Raw genomic sequence first — 15,337 nt, forward strand, 5'->3', positions numbered from 1 at the left:
GGCAGTGGAACTTGGAACACCTACCTACGACTTAGTCATTGTGGCGTACTCAAAGTAAAATCAAAGGAATTGATTCCCCACATGGAGTTGCATTAATTTGTGTGCAGGAAGGTGGAGGCCCCATTAAAGATGTAGAAGGGTACGAAGCAGTGATTGTTGCACTGGGTGGAAAGTTTTTTACGAGCCCGTCCTCAGCAGGTGAGGGTGAATGGTAGTTTATCAAAGTTATCAATCTTGAATACTGGTGCTCCACAAGGCGGTGTATTGTCACCTCTACTGTTCAGTTTGTACACCAATGGATGCGTGGCTCTTAAAGAAGTTTGTAACTTTATTAAGTATGCAGACGATATCGCCATTGTTGGCTGTCTTTCCGATCAATCATCTTTTGTATCGTACTTCGACGAGATTGACACATTGAATAAATGGTGTGGGGACTTTTGTCTTACTCTGAATGTGGACAAATCTAAAGCGATGATTTTGGACTTTCGGAAAGGTCACAATCATGAGCCTGAAACCATAAATGGTGACAAGGTGGAAATTGTTAGCAAATTTAAATACCTGGGCACCTTTATTGATAACAAGCTAACTTTTGATGGAAATACTGATGCTGTGTAGAAGAAATCAAAGCAAAGATTATATCTTCTCAGGAAGTTGAATTCATTTGGTGTTAGCTCACGTGTTATGCGGATGTTGACCAATTCCTTACTGATCAGTGTTTTGTCATTTAATTTGATTTCCTGGTACAGTTATCTTAATGTGCGGAATAAGTCACGATTGATAAAGGTCATTACACTGGCATTTAAAGCTGTAGGTTGGCCTTCAACCAGTCTGGAGTCTCTATACTTGCGAGCATTGAAAAGGAAGGCGGTGCAGGTGTGTACTGATGAGTCATTTCTTGAACGGACTTTTTGAAAAACTGCCATCAGGGAGACGCTTTCGTGTAAGGAGGATGAAGAAGAACATTTTCAAAATGTCATTTGTACCATGTGCAATTCAAATGCTAAATTCAAATTCCTAGACATTTTGCTGTTTAGTCAATCTTCCATATTTCATATTTTATATATATATATTTTATATTGTTTTCTTATTCCCTTTGTGTTTTATGTTTTAATGATGGTCAACTTACGGTGTCACCAAAGAATAATTTCCCTGAAAATGGGACAATAAAGATTTATTTATTATTGTTCCCGAATTTGCAGGGAAAGAAACGACAGACTATCCATGAAGAATTGTGCAATTTCCAGTGTTGATAGTTTCCGATGCAAGTGATTTAGTGAAACATTGGTGTGGACATTCCAAGTGTGATCGGTTAAGCAGTCATAGCAAACGCAGAAATGAATGGCCTACAAATGAGCAAACGATAGCAAAGGCGAAAAAAAATGATGCATCAGTGCGTGGTGGAGACTCGCATAACTAGTCTAGTAGGAAGACTAGGTCCCCCTGCACCCCCCGGAGATATACTTCTAATCAGTGTTTCTAGATTGGAAAAAATGTGTAGAAAATGACTAGCTATGGCCCCAAGCTGAAAAAATGTCCCACATACCATTTTTATGCAAATTACTGCTGCAAATTTTATGCAAATTTTATGCAAATTTTATGCAAATTTTTGATGAGGAGTAGAGTTGAGGGGTCTTTGAGGGCTTCATCGAGGTGCTCTCGGTTGCAAGACTGGGTCATTCTGAGAAGCACAGCAGGGTCAGAGATCATGATGTTCTCCTCCTCAGTGAATCTCTCCATCAACAGCCTCTCCATTGCCTCACACACTGTTTTGAGGCAAAAGAGGGACTTTGCGTAGGCCTTTCCACTGAGAACACCTTTGAGAGATCCACTTGTTACTAGTTGTGCCTCAAAGAGAATCTCTGCATATCCAGAACCACGCATCTTGTGTCCAGTGAGCATCCCGATGTAGTTCATGGATGTGTGGAAGGGTCCAATCGTTACTACATGACTAGCAAATTCATTTGGCCAGCGCCAGATGATGGGAAGGGCTTTCATGCAGACACCCAGATCAAATGTATTCAGGACCCATCTCTGACCCACCTCAGCAGTTGCTGCCTCGGAACGCTTCAGTAGCTCACGAACAACTGCGTTGTCTGTGATCGGTCTGTGCCTGGTGCCTGCATGGCATGGCAATGGCCTGCAGCCTGTGCCTGGGCTAGGGGGTTTCACCTCTGCAACTGGTTCTCCCCCACCCAGCAAATCAACAGTCGACTACTGCACGCCTATCCACCAACCGATCACAGACAACGCAGTTGTTCGTGAGCTACTGAAGCGTTCCGAGGCAGCAACTGCTGAGGTGGGTCAGAGATGGGTCCTGAATACATTTGATCTGGGTGTCTGCATGAAAGCCCTTCCCATCATCTGGCGCTGGCCAAATGAATTTGCTAGTCATGTAGTAACGATTGGACCCTTCCACACATCCATGAACTACATCGGGATGCTCACTGGACACAAGATGCGTGGTTCTGGATATGCAGAGATTCTCTTTGAGGCACAACTAGTAACAAGTGGATCTCTCAAAGGTGTTCTCAGTGGAAAGGCCTACGCAAAGTCCCTCTTTTGCCTCAAAACAGTGTGTGAGGCAATGGAGAGGCTGTTGATGGAGAGAGTCACTGAGGAGGAGAACATCATGATCTCTGACCCTGCTGTGCTTCTCAGAATGACCCAGTCTTGCAACCGAGAGCACCTCGATGAAGCCCTCAAAGACCCCTCAACTCTACTCCTCATCAAAAATTTGCATAAAATTTGCATAATTTTGCATAAAATTTGCAGCAGTAATTTGCATAAAAATGGTATGTGGGACATTTTTTCAGCTTGGGGCCATAGCTAGTCATTTTCTACACATTTTTTCCAATCTAGAAACACTGATTAGAAGTATATCTCCGGGGGGTGCAGGGGGACCTAGTCTTCCTACTAGACTATTGTGGGTGATAGTAAGGGAAACATATGAAAATCTGTTAACTAAATTGTTACCAAAAAATTTCTTCACCAATATGTTTGTAAAGGTGTGTAATAACATGTGTTAAAATGTTGAAGGTCAATTCCCGTGGGAAACCCAGAAAAAAAGCTGTTGAATTCGGGTACCGAAAAATTATTTTCGAGAATTTTTATTTTTTTTAATCGGCCCTTAAGTAACTTATGAGGGGTCAAATAAGGGTTTTTCATGATTCTGAGTTGATTGTTAACATTTATATTTCACCACAGACACTCCTTTGTGGAAAAATAATTTCTAAATATATCTCATTTTCTACTTTGCAGGACATGGAGTCCAGCAATATGGATGAAGACGTTACTCCACCTGTGCTCAATTGCTTCATCTGTGCACGCTCGGATACACCAGCTGAAAGGCTCATACAGGCAACTCCAAAGGGATACTCAACTTTATTGAAACAAGCAGAAACTGTCGAAAATGTTACTGTTGTGGAACGTATGAAGGGGGCTCAAAAGGAAGGAAAACTGAGGTACCACCAGAAGTGTAAAAATGATCTGTACAACAACTTTGTTGCAACCACCAAGAAGTCAGCTCAAGCATCAAAGGCAGAGAAAGAGTCATCAAAGTTGAAGAGAAGACGCACTACTTGTGAGTTCAGTTCATCAACTGGCTGCAGTTCTAGAAGATCACAGTCAGTTGACCTCCTGTATAAGGATGTATGCATTCTTTGCAACCAACCAGCCCAGCTCTACAAAAATAATCCAGCACAAGCTAGAAAGAAATACAGAGTGCCAGATAATTTGACTGCAGATACACTGAAGGCAAGCTTGCTGAAGACAGCACGGAGTCGCGGGGATGACTGGGGCACTGAAGTCACTGGACGCCTGGAAGGGATCAACGACTTGGTAGCAGAAGAAACACTGTACCATTTGCGATGCAAACTTATGTTTGCGAGAGGTGACAGTTTGTCCAAGACTGATGAGGAAGGAAAAAGGAAGAGAGGACAGAGGAGTATTGATGAGGAGCGAGAGGCAGTTTTTATTGAATTCTGCGAATGGTTAGACTCAGAATTAGAGCATGGGGTAATGAACATGGACCAAGTCCATGAAAAGCTGCAGGAGTTTGATCAGTCACCAGAGAAGAGCCTTTCTTATTCAAAGCATTGGCTAAAGATAAAACTTCTAGAGAAATACGAAGACACCTTGTATTTCACAACACAGGAAAGAAGGGCAGATGTACTCTGTCTCAAAGATGGCACCGACAATATTCTGCGAGGGCATCATGCTAATCTTGACCATGGAGATGAGAAGACTCAGATCATAAAGACGGCACTCAAGTTCATATCCAATGATATTGCCTTGATTGATTTAGGTCCAAAGTCATACCCCACCACACACAGTATGACTGACATCGATAGTCAGCTGACACTTGTTCCTGCAAGCCTTCAGATGTTCTTGAGACCGATTGTCAAGACAGACGAAAGAGTTGCCGTTTGGGGGCAGAATTTTATTAAGGCCTGTCGACCTCGGTCTGGAGTATTGCCACACCAAATGGGGCTTGCCATACAACTTGATCATAGATTTGGGTCAAAATGGATGCTCAACAAGTTCCACCGGCTGGGATACACTGAGTCTTACACGGAGACACAAAACTACAAATACTGCTTCCTTAATAGTAGGAGTGGAGATGATGTTCCAGATACTTCTGGCACTCTTGACACCATTGTGGAGGAAACCGATGAACAGATCAATGATGAGGTTGCGGTTGATGCTGCGCTTGAGGATCAATCAGTGATGACAGCCAAAGTGCCAGCCAGTGAAAGTGAATTGTCAAGTAATGATCAGGTGGTCTTTATGGAGGTTGGGGAAACAAACAATGCAGTCACTCAGTTTGTTGGAGACAATATAGATTTAAACATTGTCTCTATTCACGGAAACACTCCCTTTCACTCAATGGGTTGGATCGAAGTCACCTCTCCGGCACCACCTTTGCCAGATCCACAGACAACAGCAGCTTTCCCCCGGGTGAAGTTGAAGGCACTCGACAAAGCTAAGATCCTGAGAGGAACTGAAGTAAAGATTATTCCATTTACGAACAGGAAACAGATAGGAACGAACGCGATCATGTTTCTCCCCCTCGCTGAGCTTTCCTCCTCCCTGGCTCATGATCAGCCACTCCTCACTCCAGGTGACACACTCTGGGCAGCGGGGTGGGTGATCAAACCAGAGACTCTACCTCCAACAGAGGGTGCAGCTGCACAACATTCACTCCGTGCCTACCTGCAGACCCGGGACTGGATCCTTCTACAGAGCATGTCTCTGAACCCCAGTGACTATGGATGGACAATAGGTGTGCATGGGTATGAGCCAGTTCCAACACTGGACCCCACGGCTCCTGAGGAGCTATTGCAGTTCACGAGCTGTAATTGTCATGGAGATTGCAGCAAACCGGCGATGCAGCTGCAAGAAGAATGGGGTCACGTGCATCTCGGCCTGTGGAGTCTGTAATGGCATTACATGCAGAAACTGCAGTCATGATGTTGTTGAGTCTGAAGAAGACATAGACAATGACTGTTGAAACTTCTGACATTGTGAATGAGAAATAACTCTTGAGTATTATATATGTATGTGAAATAAAAGCTACTTTCTGTGTAAATGTAAAAGTGAAAATATAAATGTTAACAATCAACTCAGAATCATGAAAAACCCTTATTTGACCCCTCATAAGTTACTTAAGGGCCGATGAAAAAAAAAAAAATTCTCGAAAATAATTTTTCGGTACCCGAATTCAACAGCTTTTTTTCTGGGTTTCCCACGGGAGTTGAACTTCAACAATTTAACACATGTTATTACACACCTTTACAAACATATTGGTGAAGAAATTTTTTAGTAACAATTTAGTTAACAGATTTGTGAAATATCTCATAAAATGCCCTTACTATGAGTGTGTCACATTCTTAACAAGAACGGTACTCGGTAGAGCACACACCTCCGCCAGGCTGAACAGTTTACGTTTTGTATCCGAATGATAAGCCGGATCTGGATCCGGACCTGAACCAAAATCAAATTGGTTTGTTCTTGTTGCTTAACAAACTCATCCACCAAGATTTGCCCGAATCCATCCACAACCTTTTGAGATATTGTGTTAAATATCATTTTTGGCCCAATCTCAATTGTGAAGAATCACGAAACAATATAGTATGAGGATCCGGATCTTCACCAAAATCTAATCATTTCATCCTTGTCACATACTCAACCTGCCCACAAAATCTCGCCACTCAGTCGACAACGACAACATTTTAAGTTAACCTGCTCAAACACAGACAAGCGCACAGCGGTGCAGACAAACTCCGTCCACCTTTGGTGGCGGAGACAATAACCAAACCTGAATGACCAGGCAGCAGCTCAATGGGTTACCCAGGTGGTGACACCTCAGCAGCAGGCTCACAGAGCAGAGTGTAAGTGGAAAGCGATTTGGGGGTGATCGAGAGGCCATTAGCATGGTCAAAATTTGGTTTCGGCACCAAACAGACGACTTCTTAATGTCGAGAAACTCATCCGCCACTGGGAAAAATAATATATATATCAAATGACCCAGGCTTAAAAATGTTTGAGAGAAGATAATGAATATCCATGCTGAGTTGGGGGAAAATCCTTTCGACCATCCCTCATTTAATAACTATTCTCAACATTTGCGGATTTGTGGTGGAATTGTAAAGGAGATTCATTTGTCAGGATGACACAATATCATTTAAAATTTAAATAAACCTCTCTTGAAGCATTTGTGAAGTGACATTATATTGGTGAGTTACAGTCGTGGCCCAAAACATTGGCCCCCTTGCACTTTTTTCAAATAACTCACAATTTTCTCGAAAAATAAGTTGAAATACACAAAAGTATTTGGTCTCCACAATTCTTCATTTCACCCTTAATATTACAGAACCTTTGTTTTTGATTCAGAACTTAATATATCCTTTAAAATCAGAAAATAAAAATAAATGGCATTGACAAGATTATTGACACCTTTGACACCTTTGACTTAATATTTGGTAGCACAAAATGCCTTTGGACAAAATAACTGCAGTCAAGCTCTTCCTCTAGCCATGAATGAGCTTCCTACACCTCTCCACTGGCAGTTTGGCCCACTCTTCTTGTGCAAACTGCTCCAGTTCTCCCAGATTTGAAGGGTGCCTTCTCAAAACTGCTGCTTTCAGATCTCCCCACAGGTTTTGAATGGGTTTAGATCTGGATTCATTGCTCGTCACTTCATCACAGTCCAGTGTGTTGTCTTGAACCATTCGTGGGTGCTTTTTGAAGTGTGCTTGGGGTCATTGCCCTGCTGCAAGACCCATGACCTTCAGCGGAGACACAGCTTTCTGACACTGGGTTGAACAATGCGCTCCAAAATGCCTTGGTAATCTCCTGATTTCATGATGCCATGCACAGATTCAAGGCACCCAGTGCCAGAGGCAGCACAGCAACCCCAAAACATCACTGAATCTCTTCCATGTTTGACTGTAGGGAAGGTGTTCTTTTCTTTGAAGGCTTCATTTTGTTTTCTGAAAACATAGAGATGATGTGCTTTTCCAACAAGCTCTAATTTGGTCTCATCTGTCCACAGGACATTCTCCCTGAAGGATTTTGGCTTGTTTAGGTGTGTTTTAGCAGACTCGAATCGGGCTTTCTCAGCAGTGGGGTCCTCCTGGGTCTCCTACCAGAGAACCCCCTTTCATTGAGTTGGCGATGGATGGTGAAAGTTGAATCTGTCGTACCTTGTGTCTGAAGGTCGGCTTGAATCTGTTTGGCAGTTGATCGAGGTGTTTTCTCCACCATTCGAACAATCCTTCGCTGCAATATTCGACCATGTTTTGTCTTGCGGCCACGTCCAGGGAGGTTGGCTACAGTGCCATGGGCCTTAAACTTCCTGATAACATTGTGTACGGTGGACACAGGTACATCAAGGTCTCTGGAGATGGACTGGTAGCGTTGATTGTCCATGCTTGGCTGCAATCTTTTATCTGACCTCCTCAGACAATTTTCTGGTTTTCTTTCTTTTCTCCATGCTCATTGCAGAACACAGTGACAAAACAGCAGAATGTCTCCTTTTCTCTATTCAAACTGGTTGAATGAGTGGTTTTTATATTGCAGGCACCTGCAACTCACCACAGGTGAGTTCAATTCCGTAGTTAAGGAGAATCACCTGCTTGAAATCTAATTATTTCTAACAAGTTCTAAAAGGTGCCAATAATATTGTCCGGGCCATTTTCGGATTTATTAATTTTTTCAGCTTTTTTTGTTTTGTTCCACTGAGACCAAAGACATATACCAAAATATTTTTTATGTCAACAATTTTCTGGAGAAATGGTGCATTATTTGAAAAAAGTGCAAGGGTGCCAATATTTTCGGCCACGACTGTATATATATTTCGGCTCGACTGTATATACACCGTCACCAGTGGGGAGGCGGTCTCATATATCTCATATATATGAGAAGAACAAAAATAACAAAAATAAATAAATAAAAGTAATTCATTATTCTACACAGGCACATACAGTGAGTGCATTAGGAAAGTATTCAGACCCCTTCACTTTTTTCACATTTTGTTATGTTGCAGCCTTATGCTGAAATCGTTTCAATTTATTTTTTCCCTCATCAATCTACACTCAATACCCCATTAATGAAAAAGAGAAAACAGGATTTTAGAAAGTTTTGCAAATTTATTAAAAGGAAAAATCTGAAATATCTCATTGACATAAGTATTCATACCCTTTGCTATGGACACTTGAAATTTAGCTCATGTGCCTCCCATTTCTCTTGATCATCTTTGAGATGTTTCTACACCTTGATTGGAGTCCACCTGTGGTAAATTCAATTGATTGGACATGATTTGGAAAGGCACACACCTGTCTATATAAGGTCTCACAGGTGACAATGCATATCAGAGCAAAAACCAAGCCATGAGGTAGAAGGAACTGCCTGCAGAGCTCAGAAACAGGATTGTGTCGAGGCATAGATTTGGGGAAGCCTACAAAAAAATCTCTGCTGCATTGAAAGTTCCCAAGAGCACAGTGGCCTCCATAATTCTTAAATGGAAGAAGTTTGGAACAACCAGGACCCTTCCTAGAGCTGGCCGCCCGGCCAAACTGAGCAATCGGGGGAGAAGGGCCTTGGTAAGAGAGGTGATCAAGAACCCGATGGTCACTCTGGCTGAGCTCGAGATCCTGTGTGGACATGGGAGAAACTTCCAGAACGACAACCATCACTGCAACACTCCACCGATCTGGGCTTTATGTCAGAGTGGCCAGACGGATTGACAGACAGACTTAAAGTTGACAGACAGACTTAAAAACGGAACTCGTTCGTAACCCGGGGACTGCCTTTATAAATTTATGGATGCCGGATTGATTCGCCATATATTATATAGTACAACAAATGTTTACAACAAATAAATAAATAACAAGAAAGACTATACTTCACCCTCCCCCCACCCCTGCCCCCACAGGAAAAAAGTTGCCATGGAGAAATCAAATTACGGTATATATTTCATTAAGATTAAAATTGACGATCTTAATCAAAGCATCAATTTCAATCGGATGAAATTGATGAGTTTAGAAGTTTGACCTTGAGTTGACCTTTGACCTTTTGACCCCAAAATAGTTGCTTTCCCAATTCAGTGATGCATTGTGTGATTGCTGTTTAATTTTCAATAGGATGAAAATTGACGATTTTTCAGATGAAAATTGATGATTTTCGAAGCTTGATGTTGTTGACCTTTGACCTTTTGACCTCAAAAATTGTTGGTTTCCTCATTCAATGACTCAATATGCAAATGCTATTCAATTTTCAAGTCAATTGGATGAAAAGTAACTATCTTTCAGAAATTTGACGTCAAGATGACCTTTGACCTCAAAATCAATAGGTTTCTCAGTTGTGGCTACCTCTACAACTTGGTAAGGCTTACAACATTTAAAATTGTGATCCGTAGGTGAGTGACAGACAAACAAACAGACAGAATAACAAAGTCAACAAAAATATACTTGAAAAATCTTCGACTTTGCAAGTAATAAACACTCCAGGCCTATTCAAGTTGGCAGTGGTGGAATTGGTGAGGTTGGTCTGAGTGACCTATTTCAATTGACGAGCGTCCATTGTACCTTGGCAAAGGGGAATCTCTTCTACACGGCAAGATGCAGTCATTGGGCATGGATAAAACAGGTGAACATGTCACTGTGCGTCTCCAGGTGAAGGGTAGATGCTTGCAAGCCAATGATGTGTCAGAATTTAAGGAAGAGAGTCCATGAAGCTTCTGTGCATTCCTGATAACATTTCTTCATTTTTAAACTGAGGGAAGGATGAAGAAACTCGGCGGTCTAAATGGTATTTATTTGTTTTATTAAAATTTATTTAAATTTAATTTATTATTTAAATATTTGTTTATTTAATACAGAAATTTACATTCATGGAGGAGCCAAACCACAGAGGGCAGGACTAACAGAGGATCATAAATGACCATGAAGATGAAGTCATCGTACAGAAAAGGGGGTGAGGCTTGGGGGGGATAGAGGTTAGATAGAGTAGACGTTCTTATTCCATTACAATGTTCTGCAGAAGCAGGAAATTGTTCTGCATTACAATAAAACGAAAACCCCACAAAAACATGCGTACATCAAATATTAGCAAATCACTTGCAAAACAGTTATTTTATAGGGAACAACAACTCTCATGTGAGTAACAATTCCACAACACTTCCACCAAAAATCCTGGAATCGTAGGACACCATAATGAAAGCAAACATTCCGAATTAGGCCAAAGCCCCACATACCCACGGTAATGAGCGTCTTGATGCAGGCCTCCACCGTTGGTCGTTGACTGTTCGCCAACCACGGGCAATTGTGGATGTGGTGTGCCTTCTGCAACAGCTGCACAAACACGGGCTGCCGGGTCTGCGGGCAAAACAAGCCGAGTGATGTTGTCCTCGACCTCCATATTACAACTGTGATACCCATTGCTTTAGGCTAGCCGCCAGACCAATGTCACATGTATTTAAACCGAGCTACTGGAGTGGCAGCGATGTATACTCAAATCCATGTCCCATAGCGTTGAAAGTTATCCCAACATCCCGGTTTCGAGCACTTTCATTATTCCAGCAAGTTCTCCGACAAGGTCACGATCCAATAGGGGAACACTTTCCGAACAACGCTGCGACTTTTCTTTTATTTCTCTTTCGAAGTTGAGGCTCGTGGGAGTACAAAATGGAGGATGGTGGATCAATACCGACTTCTATCCTGGAAGTCCTAGCAGTGTCCATGTGTTTTTTTACCTCTCCCACCCCCACCCCTCTTCCCATGCCTCCTCCCCCAAAGCCCTCTACCCCCCACAGATCTCCCGATGTCCCTGCTCTCAAATGTTGTACTTGTGTGTTTCCCCCTCTCTCCCCATCTTGTCTCCCGCTCCCTTTATTTTGTCTTGTGTCCATTTGTTTGTTTTTGTCATTAATGTTAGCTCTTACATGAGCCTCGATCTTGTATACAAAAAACAAAAAACAAAAAAACAGATCAACAGAATGGAGAGTGAACAGGTGAACATGTATAGGTGTACAAAGGTAACAAAGGTAACAACAGCAACAAAGGTAACAGGTGAACAAAAATGTACAGGTACAGGACAGCAAGTGAACGGGAGGGACATGGAAAAATTTGTGGGTCAGGCAGAACAGAAAAGTTTAGGAGTGGGTATGGGAGACACCGCAAGGTAGCGATAGGAAGCGAATTACGGTCATTAAATTGAAAAAAGCATAAATGATACATTTGTGTAAATTGTTAACAGTTGTACAGTCAATGGCTGATTTGTGTAAATAACATTTGGATGCTATATTAGAAAGTGTTGGCATTTTTAGATCGGGAAGACATGTGAGCCATGTTGGTCATTTCTGATCTATGCAATACTATGTTTAAAGGGTAGGACAACCACCAAGTCAACCACATGCCGAAAATGCAGAAATTCAAAACATTGTCAAGTAAATATATTCCAAAACATCAAGGAAATCAATGATTATTATAGACTGTTCCAACAAATCAGTCACCAGTGCATTAGCATTTAAAGATTGAGACATGGAATGAAAAAAACACCTGCCAATCAATGAAACGACCCCTGCCAATCAATGAAACTACCCCTACCAATCAATAAAACTACCTCTGCCAATCAATGAAACTACCCATGCCAATCATTGAGACTACCTCTACCAATCAATGAAACTACCTCTACCAATCAATTAAACTACCCTGCCAATCAATGAAACTACCCCTGCCAATCAATGAAACTACCTCTGCCAATCAATGAAACTACCTCTGCCAATCAATGAAACTACCCTTGCCAATCAATGAAACTACCCATACCAATCAATGAGACTACCTCTACCAATCAATGAAACTACCCCTACCAATCAATGAAACTACCGCAAATACCGTGCACATCACATCGTTATAAATCAACATGGCATGTTTTCCTGTACACAAGACAGACTTGTGTAAGAGCAAAGTGACACAGGATGAAAAGGCTGATACTGATAGTGAGGCAGCCAGGCCACATTTACACACAACAAGCAAAGGAATGAGCAAAGAAGAAAAGATGGGAGAGAAAAGCAGGGAACACAGCACCCATTACGTAAGAGGGTTGGATTTTGTGGGTTAATGGGGGTAAGGATCGTGAGAAGGGATGGGGACAGACATGACAAGGTGGTGAACCGCCTGCTTGAAACCTTGGAGTTGATTGGATTGGGTTGGATTGGGTTTGAGAGTGTGGGTAGAGTTGCTGTCATGGAGTTTGAGTGTGCTCGGGGTTTGACTGACTAGGTTGGGGTTGAGGGAGAGTGGTGGCGAGTTGATATGCCACAGGCATGATGGGTCTCTTGGTCTCCTCCCATGTCTAAATTTCCCCATTCCATTAACTCCCATGGTCCCTCACTCGATCACTATTATTAAAATCAGCTCTTTATACAAAGCAATTTTATTCAATGAATTCACACATTTCTTCAACCAAGGATGTTTCACACTAACCTGTACATTGGTGCTTTGATCAAAGAACGGGGAGTTGAAGAAAGCTGTGATGGCATTCATCACCGTGTCTGTAATGTATTTCTCCAAAACAGTGTTCGCTCTTTTCTTATGTGGCACCATGTTAAAAGTCTACAGAAGCACACGTGAACAACATATCATCAATGAAAACAATGTGATGCACAAGTTCCACCATACACCTTTCAAGTTAATTTAAAATTAAATTGGAATTGTTATTCCCAACAAAATTAGACAATTACTAAAAATTGAAGTTTGTCGATGGGAAAAAAAAATGGAAAATTATTTATCTTATTTATGATCATACCTTGGCATTTAAAAACATTTTTCACGAATTAAATGTGTACATAAAGCGAGAGCGAGTAGCGTGATTTATCAATTTGTTGTAGGTAGTAGGTATTAAATTCTTTCTTTCATTGGTTGTTGCTTTCATTTACGACATAGTGGGTAAAGATTAGAAAGATAGGAAGTTCTGCCACACTGATTGGCTCTGCTGGTTTCGTCGACTCCAACCCACGGTTTTGATTGCCGGAACATAATAAGTAGCTGGGAGGGCGTTGAGTGTACGGTCCCCAATTTGGATCACCAAACCATCGGTAAGGTAACGCATTAATTAAGGAGCGAGAACCCTGATCGGTTTTGGTGGTTTCAATCGGCTTACGTGGTTGACTAGCAATCCACCGGACGATGGAATTATCCGAGACCGGTGGCCTTGGGTATGGAGGTCAGGGAGCATATACGAGGAAACCCCTCGGGGTAGCCCCCAACCCCAGTTCCGTAACAATATGTGTGTGTGTGTGCATGTGTGTGTGTGGGGGGGGGGGGGGGAGTGGGGAGGCGGTGTGTGGGGGGAGGTGTGGGGGTTTGTGTGTGGGTGTGTGTGTGTGTGTGTGTGTGTGTGTGCGTGTGTGTGTGTGCGCCTACAGTATATATTTTCACTTTAAAAGTTTTTCTCTGCAACCGCTTGTCTGATCGATGCAATCATGGTATGGTCACATGCTATGGCAGCAATATTGGATTAAAGGAAACAATTTGGACACTTTTTCCAAAATCGCTCGATGAAAAAATTGAAACTCGACATATATCAAACTCCCCATTGGATATATAGGGTGATTTTGATGACATTGGTGAAGTGGTATTCCAGCCATAATTGGTTGAATCGAAATGCTTATCTGAAAAATCTGAAGCTTCATATATTTCATGTATGACCCGATTTGAGGGAAGAATGAACTTTCTGACGAACACAAAACGTGCCAGAAACTATGCGCCATAATTGGGTGCATGGATGATATGGAAAATGGGCCATAATAGTAGCGTGTTCTGTTAACGATGGTATTTTTGTTCAGAATGAGTGGTGAGACGAGACTATGAGCTCTACGAGTGCAGAATCGAAACAAAATGCAAATCAAAAAAGCGGGGTTAAGCAATCGGGCGCGTACGTACTGTACATGTCTGCATTTTGTTAAGAGCGTACATGAAAAACGGTTCAAAGGAGGAGATTGAAATTTTACATGTCACATGACCATTTGAAAAATGCATATTGAGCGTACATTGAAAACTGTTAGAAATTAGAATCATTGTAATCGCTTCAGCCTTTATTGTGCTCACCTGGTGAAAAAAAAGTGAAGAAGTACAATTTGCTGTTTTAACGATCTCACGATTTATACTTTAGCGATCTATTCTGGCGTCGTTATCAGTCTTGGTAGTTATGAAATCCTCGAGAACGAGAATAAAAGCTACTTTGTAAGGCCTGATGAATGCACTTCATAGCAGACTTTTCAAAGTATAATTTGTGCACATTTACCTCAGAAGTGTGGATAGATGCAATTACAAATTTGCCTCCTCAAAAAACAAAACAAAACAAAAAAAACAGAAGAGTTGGCTCACACCAGGTGCTTCTCAAAACTGCGTGGGGTAAGTGTTTTTTTTAAAAACAATCTTGTTTTAGATTGTGTTATTTTCATGTGGGATATTTGCTCTTCTCGTCTCAGAACCAACATTGTTTCACAGGCTTCTTTGCTAAATGTTAAACCAAAATATTGGGATACTTTTTCCATCTTTAACACGAATGCAGGAAGGATTTCTATCATAACTGCCAAGAGATTTTCATATAATCATTGAAATCCAGATCTTATACAGTTTCTTCACCAAATGTTTCATCTTCATGTACATCCTCCATTAACTTAAACATCACCTGATCCATTAATATGTTAATTTTGGTGAGACAACACCCTGGTATTACTCTAGTCTGTGTCCAAAAATAACTCCGTTTTCCCTCATACGTAATGCATACAGCCCCCCCCCCCCCCCCCTACAACCCCCCAGCGCTCTCCCTTCCA

General features: G+C 41.8%; 1 protein-coding gene across 1 annotated transcript in view; it reads right to left on the reverse strand.

Annotated features, from left to right (window-relative positions):
- LOC137437571 (inositol 1,4,5-trisphosphate-gated calcium channel ITPR1) overlaps nt 1-15,337 on the reverse strand; it is a 188,895-nt gene that overhangs the window by 43,872 nt on the left and 129,686 nt on the right. The window contains exons 34-35 of the mRNA XM_078766065.1: nt 12,984-13,112; nt 10,754-10,874 (exon numbers count right to left, since the gene is read on the reverse strand). Coding sequence (XP_078622191.1) covers nt 10,754-10,874; nt 12,984-13,112 — 250 coding nt within the window. The remainder of the gene's footprint in view (nt 1-10,753; nt 10,875-12,983; nt 13,113-15,337) is intronic.

The sequence above is a fragment of the Myxine glutinosa genome, chromosome 12 (genome assembly GCF_964187855.1).
Source record: "Myxine glutinosa chromosome 12, kmMyxGlut1.1, whole genome shotgun sequence".
In the NCBI taxonomy this organism is placed as follows: Eukaryota; Metazoa; Chordata; class Myxini; order Myxiniformes; family Myxinidae; genus Myxine; species Myxine glutinosa.